At 41.8% G+C, this 16,112-nt stretch overlaps 1 protein-coding gene across 1 annotated transcript in view; it reads right to left on the reverse strand.

Annotated features, from left to right (window-relative positions):
* Positions 1-342: 342 nt before the first annotated feature.
* The window catches only part of LOC146383991 (carboxyl-terminal PDZ ligand of neuronal nitric oxide synthase protein), a 61,799-nt gene continuing 46,029 nt past the window's right edge, over positions 343-16,112 (reverse strand). Inside the window, exon 11 of the mRNA XM_084935622.1 lies at positions 343-4,311. Within this exon, the coding sequence (XP_084791748.1) occupies positions 3,750-4,311 (562 nt within the window). The 3' untranslated portion in view covers positions 343-3,749. The remainder of the gene's footprint in view (positions 4,312-16,112) is intronic.

The raw sequence follows: 16,112 nt of genomic DNA on the forward strand, positions 1-16,112 counted from the left end.
CGCAGGGACACTACACAGCTAATTTCTTATCTCCAGACTGTAGCAGAGGTGGTGTTTTCACTCCTTAGATCAGAGAGGTGCACAGGGAAATAACAGCATTGCCTTCTTTGCTACAGCTGCATTACACTGAGGCCCTGAAGGCTAATAAGCCTGTCAGTCAGATGTTTGCACCCTGAAGCGACAGGGCACTCTGTAGAAGCGAAGTTTGCAGGCTCGTGGACTAGAGAGAAGAAAAAGCTCACCTTGAAAAGGACACCTTGGGAGCACAACGCCTTGGAGGAAGGGACAGGAAGTGTCGTCAAGCCTTGAAAATGTTAAGTGTGTGGTAAAGAATTTGAGAGGCATGAATTCCTAATGTCAAATGGGACTGTAATGAGATATAATGAATGCATAGCCAAACAGGCCAGAAGAGCGGACGATCTGTCTGTTCTGCTTTCCATTCAAAGCGAGGAGACGAAACCAACAGCACAGTCTTTAATTGGAATCCAGCCGTGAGCTGCTACAGTAGTTCCTCAGAGCCGCACCTGTGCGCTGATATCTTACACCGCTGCGTTACTATTTGCAGTGTAATCTTCTCAAAGTGCCTTCAGCTCTGGCTGTGGTTCAATTGATGTTGACTGTACAGCGGTTACAGGAAATTACACTGAATGAAAAGGCATGTGAACAAAGATCAGCAGCAGGTTCAAATATATGCGACAGGAAATGTATGCAGTACAGTAAGCATAGGTTTTCTTTGAACCCCCTCTTTCCATAGCACTCTTCTCCCTATTCAATTCAATTCAATTTTATTTATATAGCGCCAAATCACAACAAAAGTCGCCTCAAGGCGCTTTATATTGTACAGTAGATACAGAGAAAAACCCAACAATCATATGACCCCCTATGAGCAAGCACTTTGGCGACAGTGGGAAGGAAAAACTCCCTTTTAACAGGAAGAAACCTCCGACAGAACCAGGCTCAGGGAGGGGCGGGGCCATCTGCTGCGACTGGTTGGGGTGAGAGAAGGAAAACAGGATAAAGACGTGCTGTGGAAGAGAGACAGAGATTAATAACAGATATGATTCAATGCAGAGAGGTCTATTAACACAGTGAGTGAGAAAGGTGACTGGAAAGGAAGAACTCAATGCATCATGGGAATCCCCCGGCAGCTATTGCAGCATAACTAAGGGAGGATTTAGGGTCACCTGGTCCAGCCCTAACTATATGCTTTACAAAAAGGAAAGTTTTAAGCCTAATCTTGAAAGTAGAGATAGTTTCTGTCTCCCGAATCCAAACTGGAAGCTGGTTCCACAGAAGAGGGGCCTGAAAACTGAAGGCTCTCCCTCCCATTCTACTTTTAAATACTCTAGGAACAACAAGTAGGCCTGCAGTGTGATAAGGGCAGTTTTGTAGGAATGGGGTCTAAAAGACACGTTGATGGTTTGGAGGAAGTAATTATTGAAGTTAACTCAGAAAGATCAATTGGAGAAAAAGAGTCTAACTTAACATCAATGGTACTAAGAGTAGATGTAGATAATATTACATCTGTGGGATGATTATTGGTAATTTTTTCTCTAATGATAAAAATTTTATTTGTGAAGAAGTTCATGAAGTCATTACTAGTTAACGTTAAAGGGATGGTTGGCTCAAAAGAGCTCTGACTTTTTGTCAGCCTGGCTACAGAGCTGAAGAGAAACCTAGGGTTGTTGTTATTGTCTTCAATCAGTGAATAGTAAGATGTTCTGGCTTTGCGGAGGGCTTTCTTATAAAACAGCAAACTATTTCTCCAGGCTAAAAGATGATCCTCTAAATTTGTGACACGCCATTTCCTCTCCAGCTTACGAGTCATCTGCTTTAGGCTACGTGTTTGAGAATTATACCACGGAGTCAGGTACTTCTGATTTGAGACCTTAGTTTTCACAGGAGCTACAGTATCCAGGGTCGTACGTAGTGAGGAGGTAAAATTATTAACAAGATAATCGACTTCTGTTGGGGTAGCGTTCAGATAGCTGCTCTGCTCTATGTTGGTACAGAGCATTGAAGATGATAACAGTGGGTGGATTATATTCTTAAACTTAGTTACAGCGCTTTCAGAAAGACATCTACTTTGATAAAGTCTACTCTCCACCGCTGTGTAATCAATTATTGTAAATGTAAATGGTGTCCTATGTGCAGAAGCTAACAGGAAGTAAGGGTCTAAGACTTTAGTTCATTTCAGGTGATCCACAAATAGCCAGAAACAAAGTTTTTTTTCAGCTGTTTCTCTTTATTATTTTTTCATCCTCATGTTATTGCTGTTAAGCTCCCTGCCACGTGTAATGTTGGGAAAAGCCTGATTTCTGTGTTTTGCCTGTACACCTGCAACTTTACACTCCCCCCATGTGACCTTGTGTGCTTTGCCCCTCATCTCCATTTATATTCACTTCTACTCGCAGAAGGTGGCACTTTATTCGACACCATTAACAAGGCAACTGAAACCTTATAAACGTGAAGTTAAACAGCTACTGCTTTTCATCGTCCGTTGTTCCGATTATTATCTCTAGCATTTTCTTCAACATTTTATGATTTCATTTATAAAATGTCAGATATTTAAAGTAACTCAGTTTATTGAATTTTTCAATCTGGTTTGATCTATGGTGGTACATTTTGGCATTTTCATTTCAACTTCATACAATTATTTCTTTTATAACTAAACTGTTGGGATGAGAGTGCAGTTTGATTCACTTTTAACTACTCGAGGTCCTTTTCTCTTGATTGAATGCCAACAATGTTCCCACCGTTTAGGTTAATTCACCCTGAAAACGAAAGCAGATTTGTTGGGTATTCAAGATTTGACAAAGATAGAAGCAAAGAAGAGAAAATCCATCTGCCAAGCTGTCTTTCTCCAAGGTCCTCTCTGATTCCCCAATTATCTTCCCATTCAGTATCTTGTAACAGACTCCCCACTCAGACGGGCGCAATCCATTACTTTCACGGTCATTAGCTTCATGTCGAGTTTCTCAAAAAGAAAATGCTTTTAATTCAAAAATCCCCTTTGGTTTTAAAGGATTGCATCCAAAACAAATCAATTGAATACACGGAATACCTGCAGACATTCCCCTCATTTTCCCAGCAGTGCTTTAAGGCCCACGAAATGCAAGTAAGAAAAAAACCATTCTAAAACCCACTAACCTCTGAGAGTACAAAAACATAATGCACAGTGCTACACAGCTGTGCGCAGACCGCAACACATCATTTTCCATTTTTACTGACTTTCTTGTTCTTTTCTTTCTGCCCACCATTACCCGTCGGGTGCTCCTGCAGAAATCGAGGCTTATCCCAACATCAAAATCACAAGCATTTGCATGGTCATTGTGTATCTTTAGTTTGTACCACAGTGAACCATCATACAAAATAATCTTTTAACGTCGACTACTAGCAAAAATAAAACGTGTTCCCTCGTTGGCTTTGAATTCTACGCTAAATTGACTTTAACAGTGCAAGAGGTGCTACATGTATTCTGCTAAACATTCTAGTCACTAAAAAGTAAATTAGCTCATTATTTTATTACAAAAATACTAAATCTGTCCACAGGCTAATCAACTGTACAATAGAGTACTTTCCAGGAACTGGTATCAGCTACTGTGTGCCTGTACTGTGTCACAAGTGGGTGGAACGATTAAAGGCCCTGAAATAGAGTCCAGTGCAAACATAGGAGGGTCTGATAGTAAATATTAGATTAAAAGCTGATTGCAGAAGATGATGGAAGTTTTCCAGGAGATCAATAGCTCCTAGCTCCGCTGAGGGACGTTAGGGTCTTCTTGGCTGCTCTCCAGCAGCTCATCCTCAGAAAAGCTGATGTGAAGGCAGGTATCATTCATCGGGGAGAAGGGCAGCGGGTGGCCACAAGTGTCCGACTGTGAAGTGAGGGTGGGCGCTTCAGTGGGATACGACTCAGTGGCTGAGAGAACGGTTTCCCCCCTCTCCTCCACGGGACTGTTACAGCCGCTGGAGGCTGTTAAAAATGTCCCACGGTCCCCGAACAGGTCGTCGTCGTCACGCAGGGGCGACAGCAGGGACTTGGTTTCGGAGCGCACGCCCGAGTCCTCGCTGGTGGAGCAGGAGCTGCTCTCGCCATTGCTCAGGGAGTGGAAGTCACCGGATGACAGCGAGCTGGGGGTGATGTCAGGGAACGAGACGCTGCTGCTGCGGCTGGGGGCTGCGTCGTTAGAGGTGACCTCTGCGGGCGTAGGCACAGCTGCGACCTCTGACCCTGGAGACAATGTCCTGCTAGCTCTCTTGCGGTTCACGGAAGGTGGAGGAGGGTCGAGTTTGGGGATTATCTGCCTGCACCTGTCGGTGAGAAAACAGAGGCACCGGTTAGTGAAGCCTTCAACCGGCTAACATGTTGAGAAATTCACAGTAGATTCATGAGCACATTTTCTGTTGTTTTTTTAATTTTTTTTGCTTATTTATATTCAGCATCATTTTCTACATTATTAGTAGAAGAATGCACCTCGAGCCAGTTTTGCTCCATCAGTCACATTATACTCCATTAACCTGAGTGCACTGTGGTGTAAGCTGCTACTACACGACACAGTGACTCTGTCTCTGGCTCCCTGTTGTTCCGGCTGTCTAGGAACTTATCTACGTCCCACAGCTTCTCTGCTGGGGAAACGGAGGGACGGGCGAAGAAAAAGAGCCAAAGACTGCGGGAGGGGAAGCGTAAAGAAGCAAGGAAAAAGCTGCAGGCTTTCCACCAACACGCAAACCAGAAATAGCTACATTGCTCACTCTGATTTTACCACCATAACATCATGACAAGCACCAGTGCTCACAACCACACTCAATTATAGGCATTCTCTTGGAAAATGATTCCTGACAAACACCCGATAACAAGCCTCACTTCCTCCCCGACTCCTCCCATTTACATTATAACTGTGGCTGCTAACTTCGTTCCCCCGAGAAATCTGGTCCGTGGTTGAATCCTGGGCTGAGTAATGAACTTATGTGACCTAATGATGTATTTACCGTCTCCACACGAGGATGATGTTGACAGCTACAGTAATGATGGGGAAAACATCTCCTGAGATAATTATCCGCCATTTCCTACACTAACAAATGGAGCAGCACAACGTAGCACAGGAAGGTAAAAGTCAACCTGAACTCCTCTGACTCCAAAGGCACAGGGGGGTATCATTAATTAGCCAGTGTAGCTGTGGGGATTGCAATGCAGATGAAGAAAAATGTAGCAATGAAAGGGCCGGCATTCTAGTTTGTTTCAAAGGTTGTGGTTTCCTGACAATGGAGCCGACTGCTTTAGGATCCCTCGACTTTTCCTCAAAGGACAGCATGTGGTAACTTTTTTATTTTCAGTTAAATGTATTGGAAACTGTTTTTATGGACTGACGCAAAATGTGGCACCTGCATCAACGGTGGCCACAGGCTGAGTTTTAATGAGGTTAGCAGGTTAACATTTGTGGTTTTCCATGAAATGATGTTAAGAAAGTTTTGGTGGAGACATTCATGTTTATACTCAAAGTAGCACACATAGTAAGCCCTAAAGGCAAATGAATCCACTTGATTCTGACTCATATTTAGCTTCTTTTTGGGCTGGTAGGTTCACTGTTCACGCACAATCTGCTCAGTTAACGGTTTGACTCTGCAGCAGGTTTAAATGGTGTTATTTTTAAAGTGCTGCCAAGTTGTGGCTTGGATTCCAGCTGGATTGAGCATCAGGCTATTTTCTTTTCCTCTACTTTCTGTCACTATTTTGATTTAGCACTACTCTGGAAGACCAGGACATACAACTGGGATTAGGGTTGTCAACAGAACCGATACTGCTGATATCTTTCAATACCAAAATTCTGAAAATGTGACAGTACTTTTGTGTTTTTGCCTTAAGTACTGTAGCAGGCCTTTGTACTGAAGCTGTGAATCTTCTGGAACTGAACGAGATGAAATATGCCAGGAAGTGTTTTAGTTTATCCTCACTTGCTAAAGAAATAAAACACGAACACACACAAGCACAGGATAAACTACACTTGGAAGATTGTGACTAGTTCAGCTGCTGTAATGGCTTTGCCACGCTCATTAATAAGAAGGCTGGTATGGAAGTACTTAGTATTCGAGGTAGATGACCAACCAATTCGTCAACCAATTCGCCAAAGGCAAAATGTAAAAATGCTGTCATGTCATTGCAAGGGACGAGGAAATAGTTCCAATACTTTAGCGAACCACTTAAAACAACTGACATTCAACAGCATCCAAAGTTAAGTCAGCTATAGTGCTGATTGGCTAAATTAAAGTAAATTATTGCTTCAATAAATGCTTAAGCTAATGTTAATGTATATAACATTACAACTTGTAATATTAACATTTTAAATAAATACTCTGCCAACACCATGTCTGTATTTTAAAGTTACAGTGTGTAAAATCTCACCACTAGATGTCAGTAGATTTCTTTACCCTTCCCAATTCAAGAGCACAATCCTAGCTATGGTGGCCACCGTTTATTTGTAGTGAGTGTCAGTCTGCTAACCCTTTCTGCTGTGAGTGAAACTTTGACATTTAGCAAATAAGCTCTCATACATTATGAGAATGTAATCAAGTTGTTTATCAGAGCGAAAGCATGATTTGTATCATAAATTCAATTCAATTCAATTCAATTTTATTTATATAGCGCCAAATCACAACAAAAGTCGCCTCAAGGCGCTTCATAGATACAGAGAAAAACCCAACAATCATATGACCCCCTATGAGCAAGCACTTTGGCGTCAGTGGGAAGGAAAAACTCCCTTTTAACAGGAAGAAACCTCCGGCAGAACCAGGCTCAGGGAGGGGCGGCCATCTGCTGCGACCGGTTGGGGTGAGAGAAGGAAGACAGGATAAAAGACATGCTGTGGAAGAGAGACAGAGGTTAATAACAGATATGATTCAATGCAGAGAGGTCTATTAATACATAGTGAGTGAGAAAGGTGACTGGAAAGGAAAAACTCAATGCATCTTGGGAATCCCCCGGCAGCCTACGTCTATTGCAGCATAACTAAGGGAGGATTCAGGGTCACCTGGTCCAGCCCTAACTATATGCTTTAGCAAAAAGGAAAGTTTTAAGCCTAATCTTAAAAGTAGAGATAGTTTCTGTCTCCCGAATCCAAACTGGAAGCTGGTTCCACAGAAGAGGGGCCTGAAAACTGAAGGCTCTGCCTCCCATTCTACTTTTAAATACTCTAGGAACAACAAGTAGGCCTGCAGAGCGAGAGCGAAGTGCTCTAATAGGGTGATATGGTACTACAAGGTCATTAAGATAAGATGGGGCCTGATTATTTAAGACCTTGTATGTGAGGAGCAGGATTTTGAATTAAATTCTGGATTTAACAGGAAGCCAATGAAGGGAAGCCAAAACAGGAGAAATATGCTCTCTCCTTCTAGTCCCTGTCAGTACTCTTGCTGCAGCATTTTGGATTAGCTGAAGGCTTTTCAGTGAGTTTTTTGGACATCCTGATAATAATGAATTACAGTAGTCCAGCCTGGAAGTAATAAATGCATGAACTAGTTTTTCAGCGTCACTCTGAGACAGGATATTTCTAATTTTAGAGATGTTGCGCAAATGGAAGAAAGCAGTCTTACATATTTGTTTAATATGTGCGTTGAAGGACATGTCCTGGTCAAAAATGACTCCAAGGTTCCTCACAGCGTTACTGGAGGCCAAGGTAATGCCATCCAGAGTATGAATCTGGTTAGATACCATATTTCTAAGATTTTCAGGGCCGAGTACAATAACCTCAGTTTTATCTGAATTAAGAAGCAGAAAGTTAGCGGCCATCCAGGTCTTTATGTCTTTAAGACATTCCTGCAGTTTAACTAATTGGTGTGTGTTATCTGGCTTCATGGACAGATAGAGCTGGGTGTCATCTGCATAGCAGTGAAAATGTATGCTATGTCTTCTAATGATGCTGCCTAAGGGAAGCATGTATAATGTAAACAGAATTGGTCCTAGCACTGAACCCTGTGGAACTCCATAATTAACCTCAGTGTGTGAAGAGGACTCTCCATTTACATGCACAAATTGGAGTCTATTAGATAGATATGATACAAACCACTGCAGTGCAGTACCTGTAATACCTACAGCATGTTCTAATCGCTCTAATAGGATATTATGGTCGACAGTATCGAACGCTGCACTGAGGTCTAGCAGGACAAGCACAGAGATGAGTCCACTGTCAGAGGCCATAAGAAGATCATTTGTAACCTTCACTAAAGCTGTTTCTGTGCTGTGATGAGCTCTGAAACCTGACTGAAACTCTTCAAATAAACCATTCCTCTGCAGATGATCTGTTAGCTGTTTGACAACTACTCTTTCAAGGATTTTTGATATGAAAGGAAGGTTGGAGATTGGCCTATAATTAGCTAAGACTGCTGGGTCTAGAGATGGCTTTTTGAGTAAAGGTTTAACCACAGCCAGCTTGAAGGCCTGTGGTACATAGCCGACCATTAGAGATAGGTTGATCATATTTAAGATCGAAGAATTAATCAATGGCAGGACTTCTTTGAGCAGTTTTGTAGGAATGGGGTCTAAAAGACACGTTGATGGTTTGGAGGAAGTAATTATTGAAGTTAACTCAGAAAGATCAATTGGAGAAAAAGAGTCTAACTTAACATCAATGGTACTAAGAGTAGCTGTAGATAATATTACATCTGTGGGATGATTACTGGTAATTTTTTCTCAAATGATAAAAATTTTATTTGTGAAGAAGTTCATGAAGTCATTACTAGTTAACGTTAAAGGGATGGTTGGCTCAACAGAGCTCTGACTGTTTGTCAGCCTGGCTACAGTGCTGAAGAGAAACCTGGGGTTGTTCTTATTTTCTTCAATCAGTGATGAATAGTAAGATGTTCTGGCTTTGCGGAGGGCTTTCTTATAAAGCAGCAAACTATTTCTCCAGGCTAAATGATGATCCTCTAAATTTGTGACACGCCATTTCCTCTCCAGATTACGAGTCATCTGCTTTAGGGTACGTGTTTGAGAATTATACCACGGAGTCAGGTACTTCTGATTAGAGACCTTAGTTTTCACTGGAGCTACAGTATCCAGAGTCGTACGTAGTGAGGAGGTGAAATTATTAACAAGATAATCAACCTCTGTTGGGGTAGCGTTCAGATAGCTGCTCTGCTCTGTGTTGGTACAGGGCATTGAAGATGATAACAGTGGGTGGATTATATTCTTAAACTTAGTTACAGCGCTTTCAGAAAGACATCTACTTTGATAAAAATGAGCCTAACATTAGCTGGCACGACGTTAGCTTATAACCAGCTGTTGTTGTTGTATAAAACATGTATTATCCTTCACATCTTGAGTCTGAAGAGGTAATTTAAATTTTCTTATTATGTAACATAACAGCTTTCATTCCATATTATGTAGAGCTGCAGAGTACTGGTGATTAAACAGTAGATACTTTGACAAGAAAATACTGAAAACAGGTCACTGAACTTTAAAAATCCAATGCTCAGTTAGTCCCGTTAGGTGTACAGAATACAAGATGAGCCAAACACTGAGACTTTTGACTGTGAAATGGCCCACAGTAGCCCACAGTGATCAAGTCGCCCAGTGCTCATTATCCTATAAAGTTGTACAAAGTAAAGTGATTATTATGAGAGTACCTGCAATGACAGTACAAATACAGTTCAAAAGAGAATATGAGTGCTTACTTCTGGTGTATCATTTGATCAGCAATTAGATTCAGTTGATTTCACTGTGGATTTATCTTTTTTTCACAATGCAGCTGGAAAACTACTACTTCCACTACTTCTAAATTGAGGCAGGGCACAAAGACAGGCACGGTCACAATTCCCGGCTGATCTCAAGCTAACCAGCAGCAAATGACTCCTCAGTAATCTTCTACGCATCCAACTGGAATCTCATATAGGGTGTGATATTAAAGCTAGTTTAGTTGTTGTGCATCTGCCAGCTGCTTTGGATTCCACCCCAGCTCCTCCCTTAGTGCTGTGTGTGACTTAATAAATGTCATATTGGTCAGTGACTGCCACTCGGATCTGTGCTGCAGGTCTTGCTGCTGCTATGGGAGGAATGCTCCCCGTTGGCCTTTCCACGTTTCATAAATGCTGATTAATATAAATGAACTCTGATGTAAATACAGTTCTGTTTTGACTGTAGTGGTCCTGACTGAACTTGATTAATTACAATATTTCTGATGGTTTCTTTAATAGCTGCTTGTCACACATGCAGCAGAACAGTACGTGAGACCTCTGGTGCTTTATGGCGGTGGATGGTCTTCTCAGATTCTCTCGGTAAATCAAAACATGCATGTGACAAAAACACACACTCACACTCTAAAATATCTCACAGAGCCGACTCTAACAGATCGAGTCTAAGACAGGTACATAAAGATGTGCCGCTCCTCCAGCCCTGCTCTGACAGTTTTACAGCTCAGGCCAAACCTCCACAGATAAAATAATACCACGTCTTGACAAGAACGTTTCCTCTCTTCTAGCAAAACCGGGAGAGACAAAACAATCCAACAAAAGGTGGAAAACAGAGACAAAAGTGCTGTGCATAAAACATTTGTGACTCATTGATTACCTCAATGCTAATGCGGCTTCTAAATTTGCAGAAGCACATTTGAATGTAAATAGAGGTTACGCAGTCATTAGCAGAGAAATCACTGGTGAGACCTACGCACGAGCCAGCGAACACCCACACTGTTCATCCACTGCATGCACAGCCTCATGCTTGTGCCACAGACACATGCTCCACATGCTGGTTACCATGAGTAATACTCACATAGAGGGAGGAGAAGGGGCAGAGAAGAGGAGGAAGAGGAAGAGAGGAAGGGGGCTTAGGCAGTGGCAGAGAGCTCCCCGGGCTCCCAGGGAGAAGCAGGTTGGTGCGGTAAACGATGAGAGGGATGGGGATGGGGACAGGGCGATGAAAGGCATGAGCTGGGGGGGTTTAAGGCAGTGGCTGATGATATCTCATTAGGAAATGAGGGATGGTTAGAGGAAGAAGAGGATGAGCAGGAGCGGGTCCTCACACCTGTACCAAAGAGAGGCCACAATTAGACGACAGAGTCGGGGAGCTATGCATGTGGAAGGAATAACAGCTAAAAGGTTTTGGATTTGAACATTTCCATCATTGGTACCCTCCGTGGTAATATCTAATACCACACAGTAGCAGACAGGAATGTAGATATTCGGTTGAGCAGCTGGGTGTGGAAGTATTTTCCCCCATTCTAAACTCAGCTTCAACAATTCAATAATAACTTCGGTATTACATAAGGTGGAAACATGCACTTCCCTGACTAGAGCAAAGGTTTTTCCATCAGTCTGACTTGGTGCGTGGCGCTGAATACAGCTGCAAATGCCAGCGAGAGGTGAAAATCAGAGAGATAGCACATTCAAAATGCTTTGTGGAAAATATGCATTTTACAAAAGTCACCTTTAGCTGACCTGAAATCCAAAGGTAGCATTGCAAAGTACTGCATGACCTCAATTCCAAAAAACTTGGAGTGCTGTGTAAAATGTAAATAAATACACAAAGCAAAGCTCTGCAAATCTCACAAACCCATATTTTACTTGCAATATAGTGTGGAAAACATAACCAATGTTTAAAATGAGAAAATGTACCAATTTAAACAAAAAATAGGGTCATTCTGACGTTGATAGTAGCAACACATCTTTAAAAAAAAAGCTGTGAAGTTGGGAAGGGGCCATGTTCACCATGGTTTAACTATAAACATCTGGGAACTGAAGAGACCAGGTGCTGGACTTTTGGGAGAGGGATGTTGTCCCATTCTTTTGTGATATATGAATCTAACTGCTCAACAGTCCTGGGTCTTCTTTGTCATCATTTTTATTTCATAATGGACCAAATGTTTAAAATTAGTAAAAAGTCTGGACAGCAGGCAGGGCAGCACCTGGACTTTTCAACTACGAAGCTGTGCTGTTTAATAGCTGCAGTAAGCGGTTTAGGATTGTCTATCTAAAATATGAAATGCCTTCCTTGCAAAACCTGTTTGCACCTTTCAGCACTCATGATGCTTTTGAGATGTGCAAACTGCAAATTATGCAGGCAATAATGCACCCCAATACAATCAGAGATGCAGTTTCTGTTCTTTACTCCAGAGAATGCAGTGTCCATGTTTTCCAAAAATAATTTCAGTTTGTCCAACCGCAGAACAACTTTACACTTTAATTTAGTCTATTTGAAATGAGCGTTGGTTCAGAGAAGACAGCAGAATTTCTGGGCCGTGTTCACATATGGGCACTTTGTTGAATGTTAGAGCTTTAACCTCTATTTGTGGATGGCAAAATGAACTGTGTTTGCAGACAAATACTTTTGGAAGTGTTCTTGAGCCCATGCAGTGACTTAAAAGACAGAATCACGCCTGTTTTTAATGCCTTGCTTCCTGAAGGCCAGAAGATATGGAAATCTAGTATTGATTTTTATCCTTCTTTCTTATGCACAGAGATTTCTCCAGATTTTCTTAGTGTTTTGACAATGTTATGTACTACTGATGATGCTTTTCTCAAATTCTTCACAATTTTACATTATTCTGAGCTTTTCCACAATTTGTAGCACCAGGTTTTTGCAGACCAGTGAAACCACTGCCTGTAAAAACCATGTTACTGACCTGTTAACCTAGTTATTCCCCCCAACAGCTGTTTCTTTGTAGTGCTACTTACTTTTCCAGCCTTTTTGGCTTTTGTCAAATTCAAAAAGCACTAATACCATTTTACAGAATTTTGTTCGTTTATTTACATTTTCACAGCAATTCTAACATTTTTGGAATTTACTTAAAACTGAAAGGATTACTGTCATTCACTGTGCTGATTATTCTGGCAATGTAAGTTACTGCATTTTTTCATGTATTGTAATCTGTAAAAACTGGACAGAACACAAAACCTTGAGGCCTATCAATTGCCTTAGAACAGCAATGCAAGTCAACTACTTTAGGCATGCATAAATAATGTCATTCATAGCATATGCACCTACATTACCTCGCTTGAAAATAATTTGTGGTTAAATTAAAAACTTGCAGAGAAAACAAAAGCTGCTGGTGTAGCTACAGTAAAATACCTCCAAGCTGCTGTCGCTTTGCTGCTAGCTTTCTACATGCTACGTTAGCCATCCTGCTAGCAGCTAATGATGCATGGTTTGAACTGAAATGTGCCAGCTCTGACATCCAATCCAATCCAGTTTTTCGAGTCAGGACTGACCTGAGCTCACGACTGGACTCCATTAGATTGGATTGGTGCATTGCTACTTGGTGGCACATGATAAATCTGCAAAGTAGTGATTAATTTTCCTTCCATAACTCAAAAATATCACAAAAACAAAATATCTTCTTAATAAAAAACTTTCCACAGACAAGTCTATTACTTGAGACATGGTTAGTAGATGGAGTAGCAGTGCCTTTTCACTGAATTATTTTACTACCAAAGATGTGTGACAGCCTTTTCACTGTCTGTTCTTGAACTAATAAATCTCACATGAAAATAAACGAACAGAGCGGAGAGAGGAGCAAAGGCTTTTTAAAACATTTATTTACAACCTAAGTACATATGACTAATTTTTTTAACCATTAAATAAAAAGGAACAAAGCAGTCAATCACGAAGAGAAAGAAGAAAAGAAGTAGGACGTGTAAACTCAAAGGGGACGCTGGGCCTTTGTAAAAGCATCTTGTTTTTCTACAGAAACTAACACTTAACCCCAGTCGAGGGTGTTGGTGAGATGTCCGTGTGGGACGTTTAAGTTTGTAGGTGGACGAATGTGAAAGTCTGCAAAACTTCAAAATTTCACTAATTTTTCTGAAAAGCAGAAACCTGCCAATTAGAGTGCCTGTCAAAGCTCATTCTTACAAACTTTCCAGCTTTGCAGACATCACATTCAGCCCAATCTGAGTCTGAAGGCACGAATGAGTCTTGCTGAAAAACTGTCAAAAAACATTACAGTAACTGTTTGTGAAAAACAGCATGTAAATTCAGCGGACAGTATGGGTTCTGCCCAAATGCCTAAAACCATTATCCAGTACGCTCCCATCACATTCGTGCAATCAAATTATCAGCCGGCGAGGTCTGATAGTGCAGCTCGGAAACAGAGACCATGATGTGATGAAGCAGCAAAATGAAGAAAAGATGGAGGAGAAAGGAATATCATGAGATAGGTCAGGAAATGTGATTATGCAACATGCAGTCCTGTCGGAGAGAGTGGAAGAGAATGCAGTGTATACAGTGCAGTGTATGCCACGGGAAAGTATGACTCACTTGTGAATATAAGCTGGCTACTATACGTTTCTGTCTGAGCTCTGTGTGGGCAGGCTGCAGCTTTTAGCAGCATTGTGGCTCAAGGGATGTCAATCTTTGGTCTGTCTACCACTTTTGTCCAGGTAGAGATATCTCACTAACGTCTGGATTGACTCAACATTTTTTACAAACGTCCGTGCACTCAGGAGTCTCCGCTCACTTTAGTCATCCTCTTACTCAGCTCAAAGTTGTGGCAACAAAGTGTATTTTAAGCCTACTATAACATCCTGTTTTGATCCCACTCGTGTTGTGTAAAGGTTGACTCACTACACGGCTGGCTATACACCGAACGCTATAAGCGGCAACACAAAGCACCGGGGACAGCTGGCGAGCTGAAGAACACACATATGCATTTGTAGGATAATGCGTGGCGATTTTGCATTAACAGTGCCAATAGATTCTGTCACTCTGCTTGACCAGTGCTAGATATGGGAGCAAGGGAGGGCGGGGAGAGGGGTAAAGAAGAGATGGGAGGGAGAAGATGGCACTGGAGGACCTGTCTAGTCATTCGCAGAACATAAAATTGGGCCACTCAGGCTGTAAACATTGATCCGCTGGGGAAATCCAGAAAACAAAAGCAAATGGAAGCAATAAAATTTGCTATGCAGCGGGTGGGGGAGGGCAGACACAGGAGGAGTCTCACTGCGTCAAAGGTAATGCAAAGGAGTTTGGCAAACGGGTGGGGTGGGGGGACACAATAACACAAAGGAGATGAAGTTTCCATTTTTCCACTGCCGCCCCCACCTCCCCTCTATTTTTCCTATGCTGTAGCAAATTTACAAGATCTGGCTGGGCTACATAAGCTTCATCACATCACCTAATCTAAACAGCAAAAAAGGTCAAAACTGTTTGTTGTGTATTTCTTCTTCTTCTGCTCAGCAGTAACCCTGACTTTCATCCCTTTTGTATGTCGTTTGTGTAAGAGCCGGGCATCAAATTTCAAGATTGCTTTTTACATAAAGATGATGTCACTCAGGAGAGGACGCTAACACAAGCCAATACAGGAGGAGGAGGATGAGGAGGAGGGTGGCAGCCAGAGAAAAGTCACTTTGGTGGTAAGTTCCTGAGCTACTTCGTCTTTTAAAATAGAAAATGTGGTGGGGCAGTGAAACAGCGGGAGCGAGAGGGCCTTGCATGCGAGCCGCACACTCCCAGAAGAATTCGATATTCAGATGGAAATGTACAGTAACAGGACGCTTCTCTTTGGAAGACGTCTGAGGTTAACCTTTGTTTTTTCTTTTGCTTATGCAAAATAAAAAAAGATAGTAGCAGGGTAGAGTTTCAGGTTGTGAATGGATGTGAGTGGGGACTGGCTGGGACGAAACCACAGGCTATGAGTCTGGATAAGCACAAGCAATCTGCCAGGTCAACTTCCCATTTTCCTCTTTCACTGTTTTGAAATCATCCTAAAGATGCTCTGTAGAGCCAATTTAAGTGTGTGAATGAAAGGAAAAGGAAACTGGATAAAAAGGAAATTACTAAAAGAGTTTATCCTGACTGAGAACTCTCCTTGATCTTTTGTAGTAAAAGTTTAGAGCAGGAGGGGTTTTAAGAGCATTTAAACCTAATTAAAAAGTGATTATACACAGTAGTTCTATATATGTTTCAAGGCATGTGTGTGTGTGTGTGTGCGTGCACGGGTGTCACTGGGCGACATGCCAGAAATTTTAGATGCCGAGTCAAAGGTAAGGTAGTAAAAGCAATTCACAAGATAAAATGTGCAAGCGAGAAATGAAGCCTCGAGGAAGCCTGAAAAGCAAAACACATTAATAATGAATTATTGCAAGAAAACAATCACATTTACTGTCCTCATTCTCTCGATGTGTGGTTT

The sequence above is a fragment of the Perissodus microlepis genome, chromosome 7 (assembly GCF_051167445.1).
Source record: "Perissodus microlepis isolate ML-2025 ecotype Zambia chromosome 7, ASM5116744v1, whole genome shotgun sequence".
In the NCBI taxonomy this organism is placed as follows: domain Eukaryota; kingdom Metazoa; phylum Chordata; class Actinopteri; order Cichliformes; family Cichlidae; genus Perissodus; species Perissodus microlepis.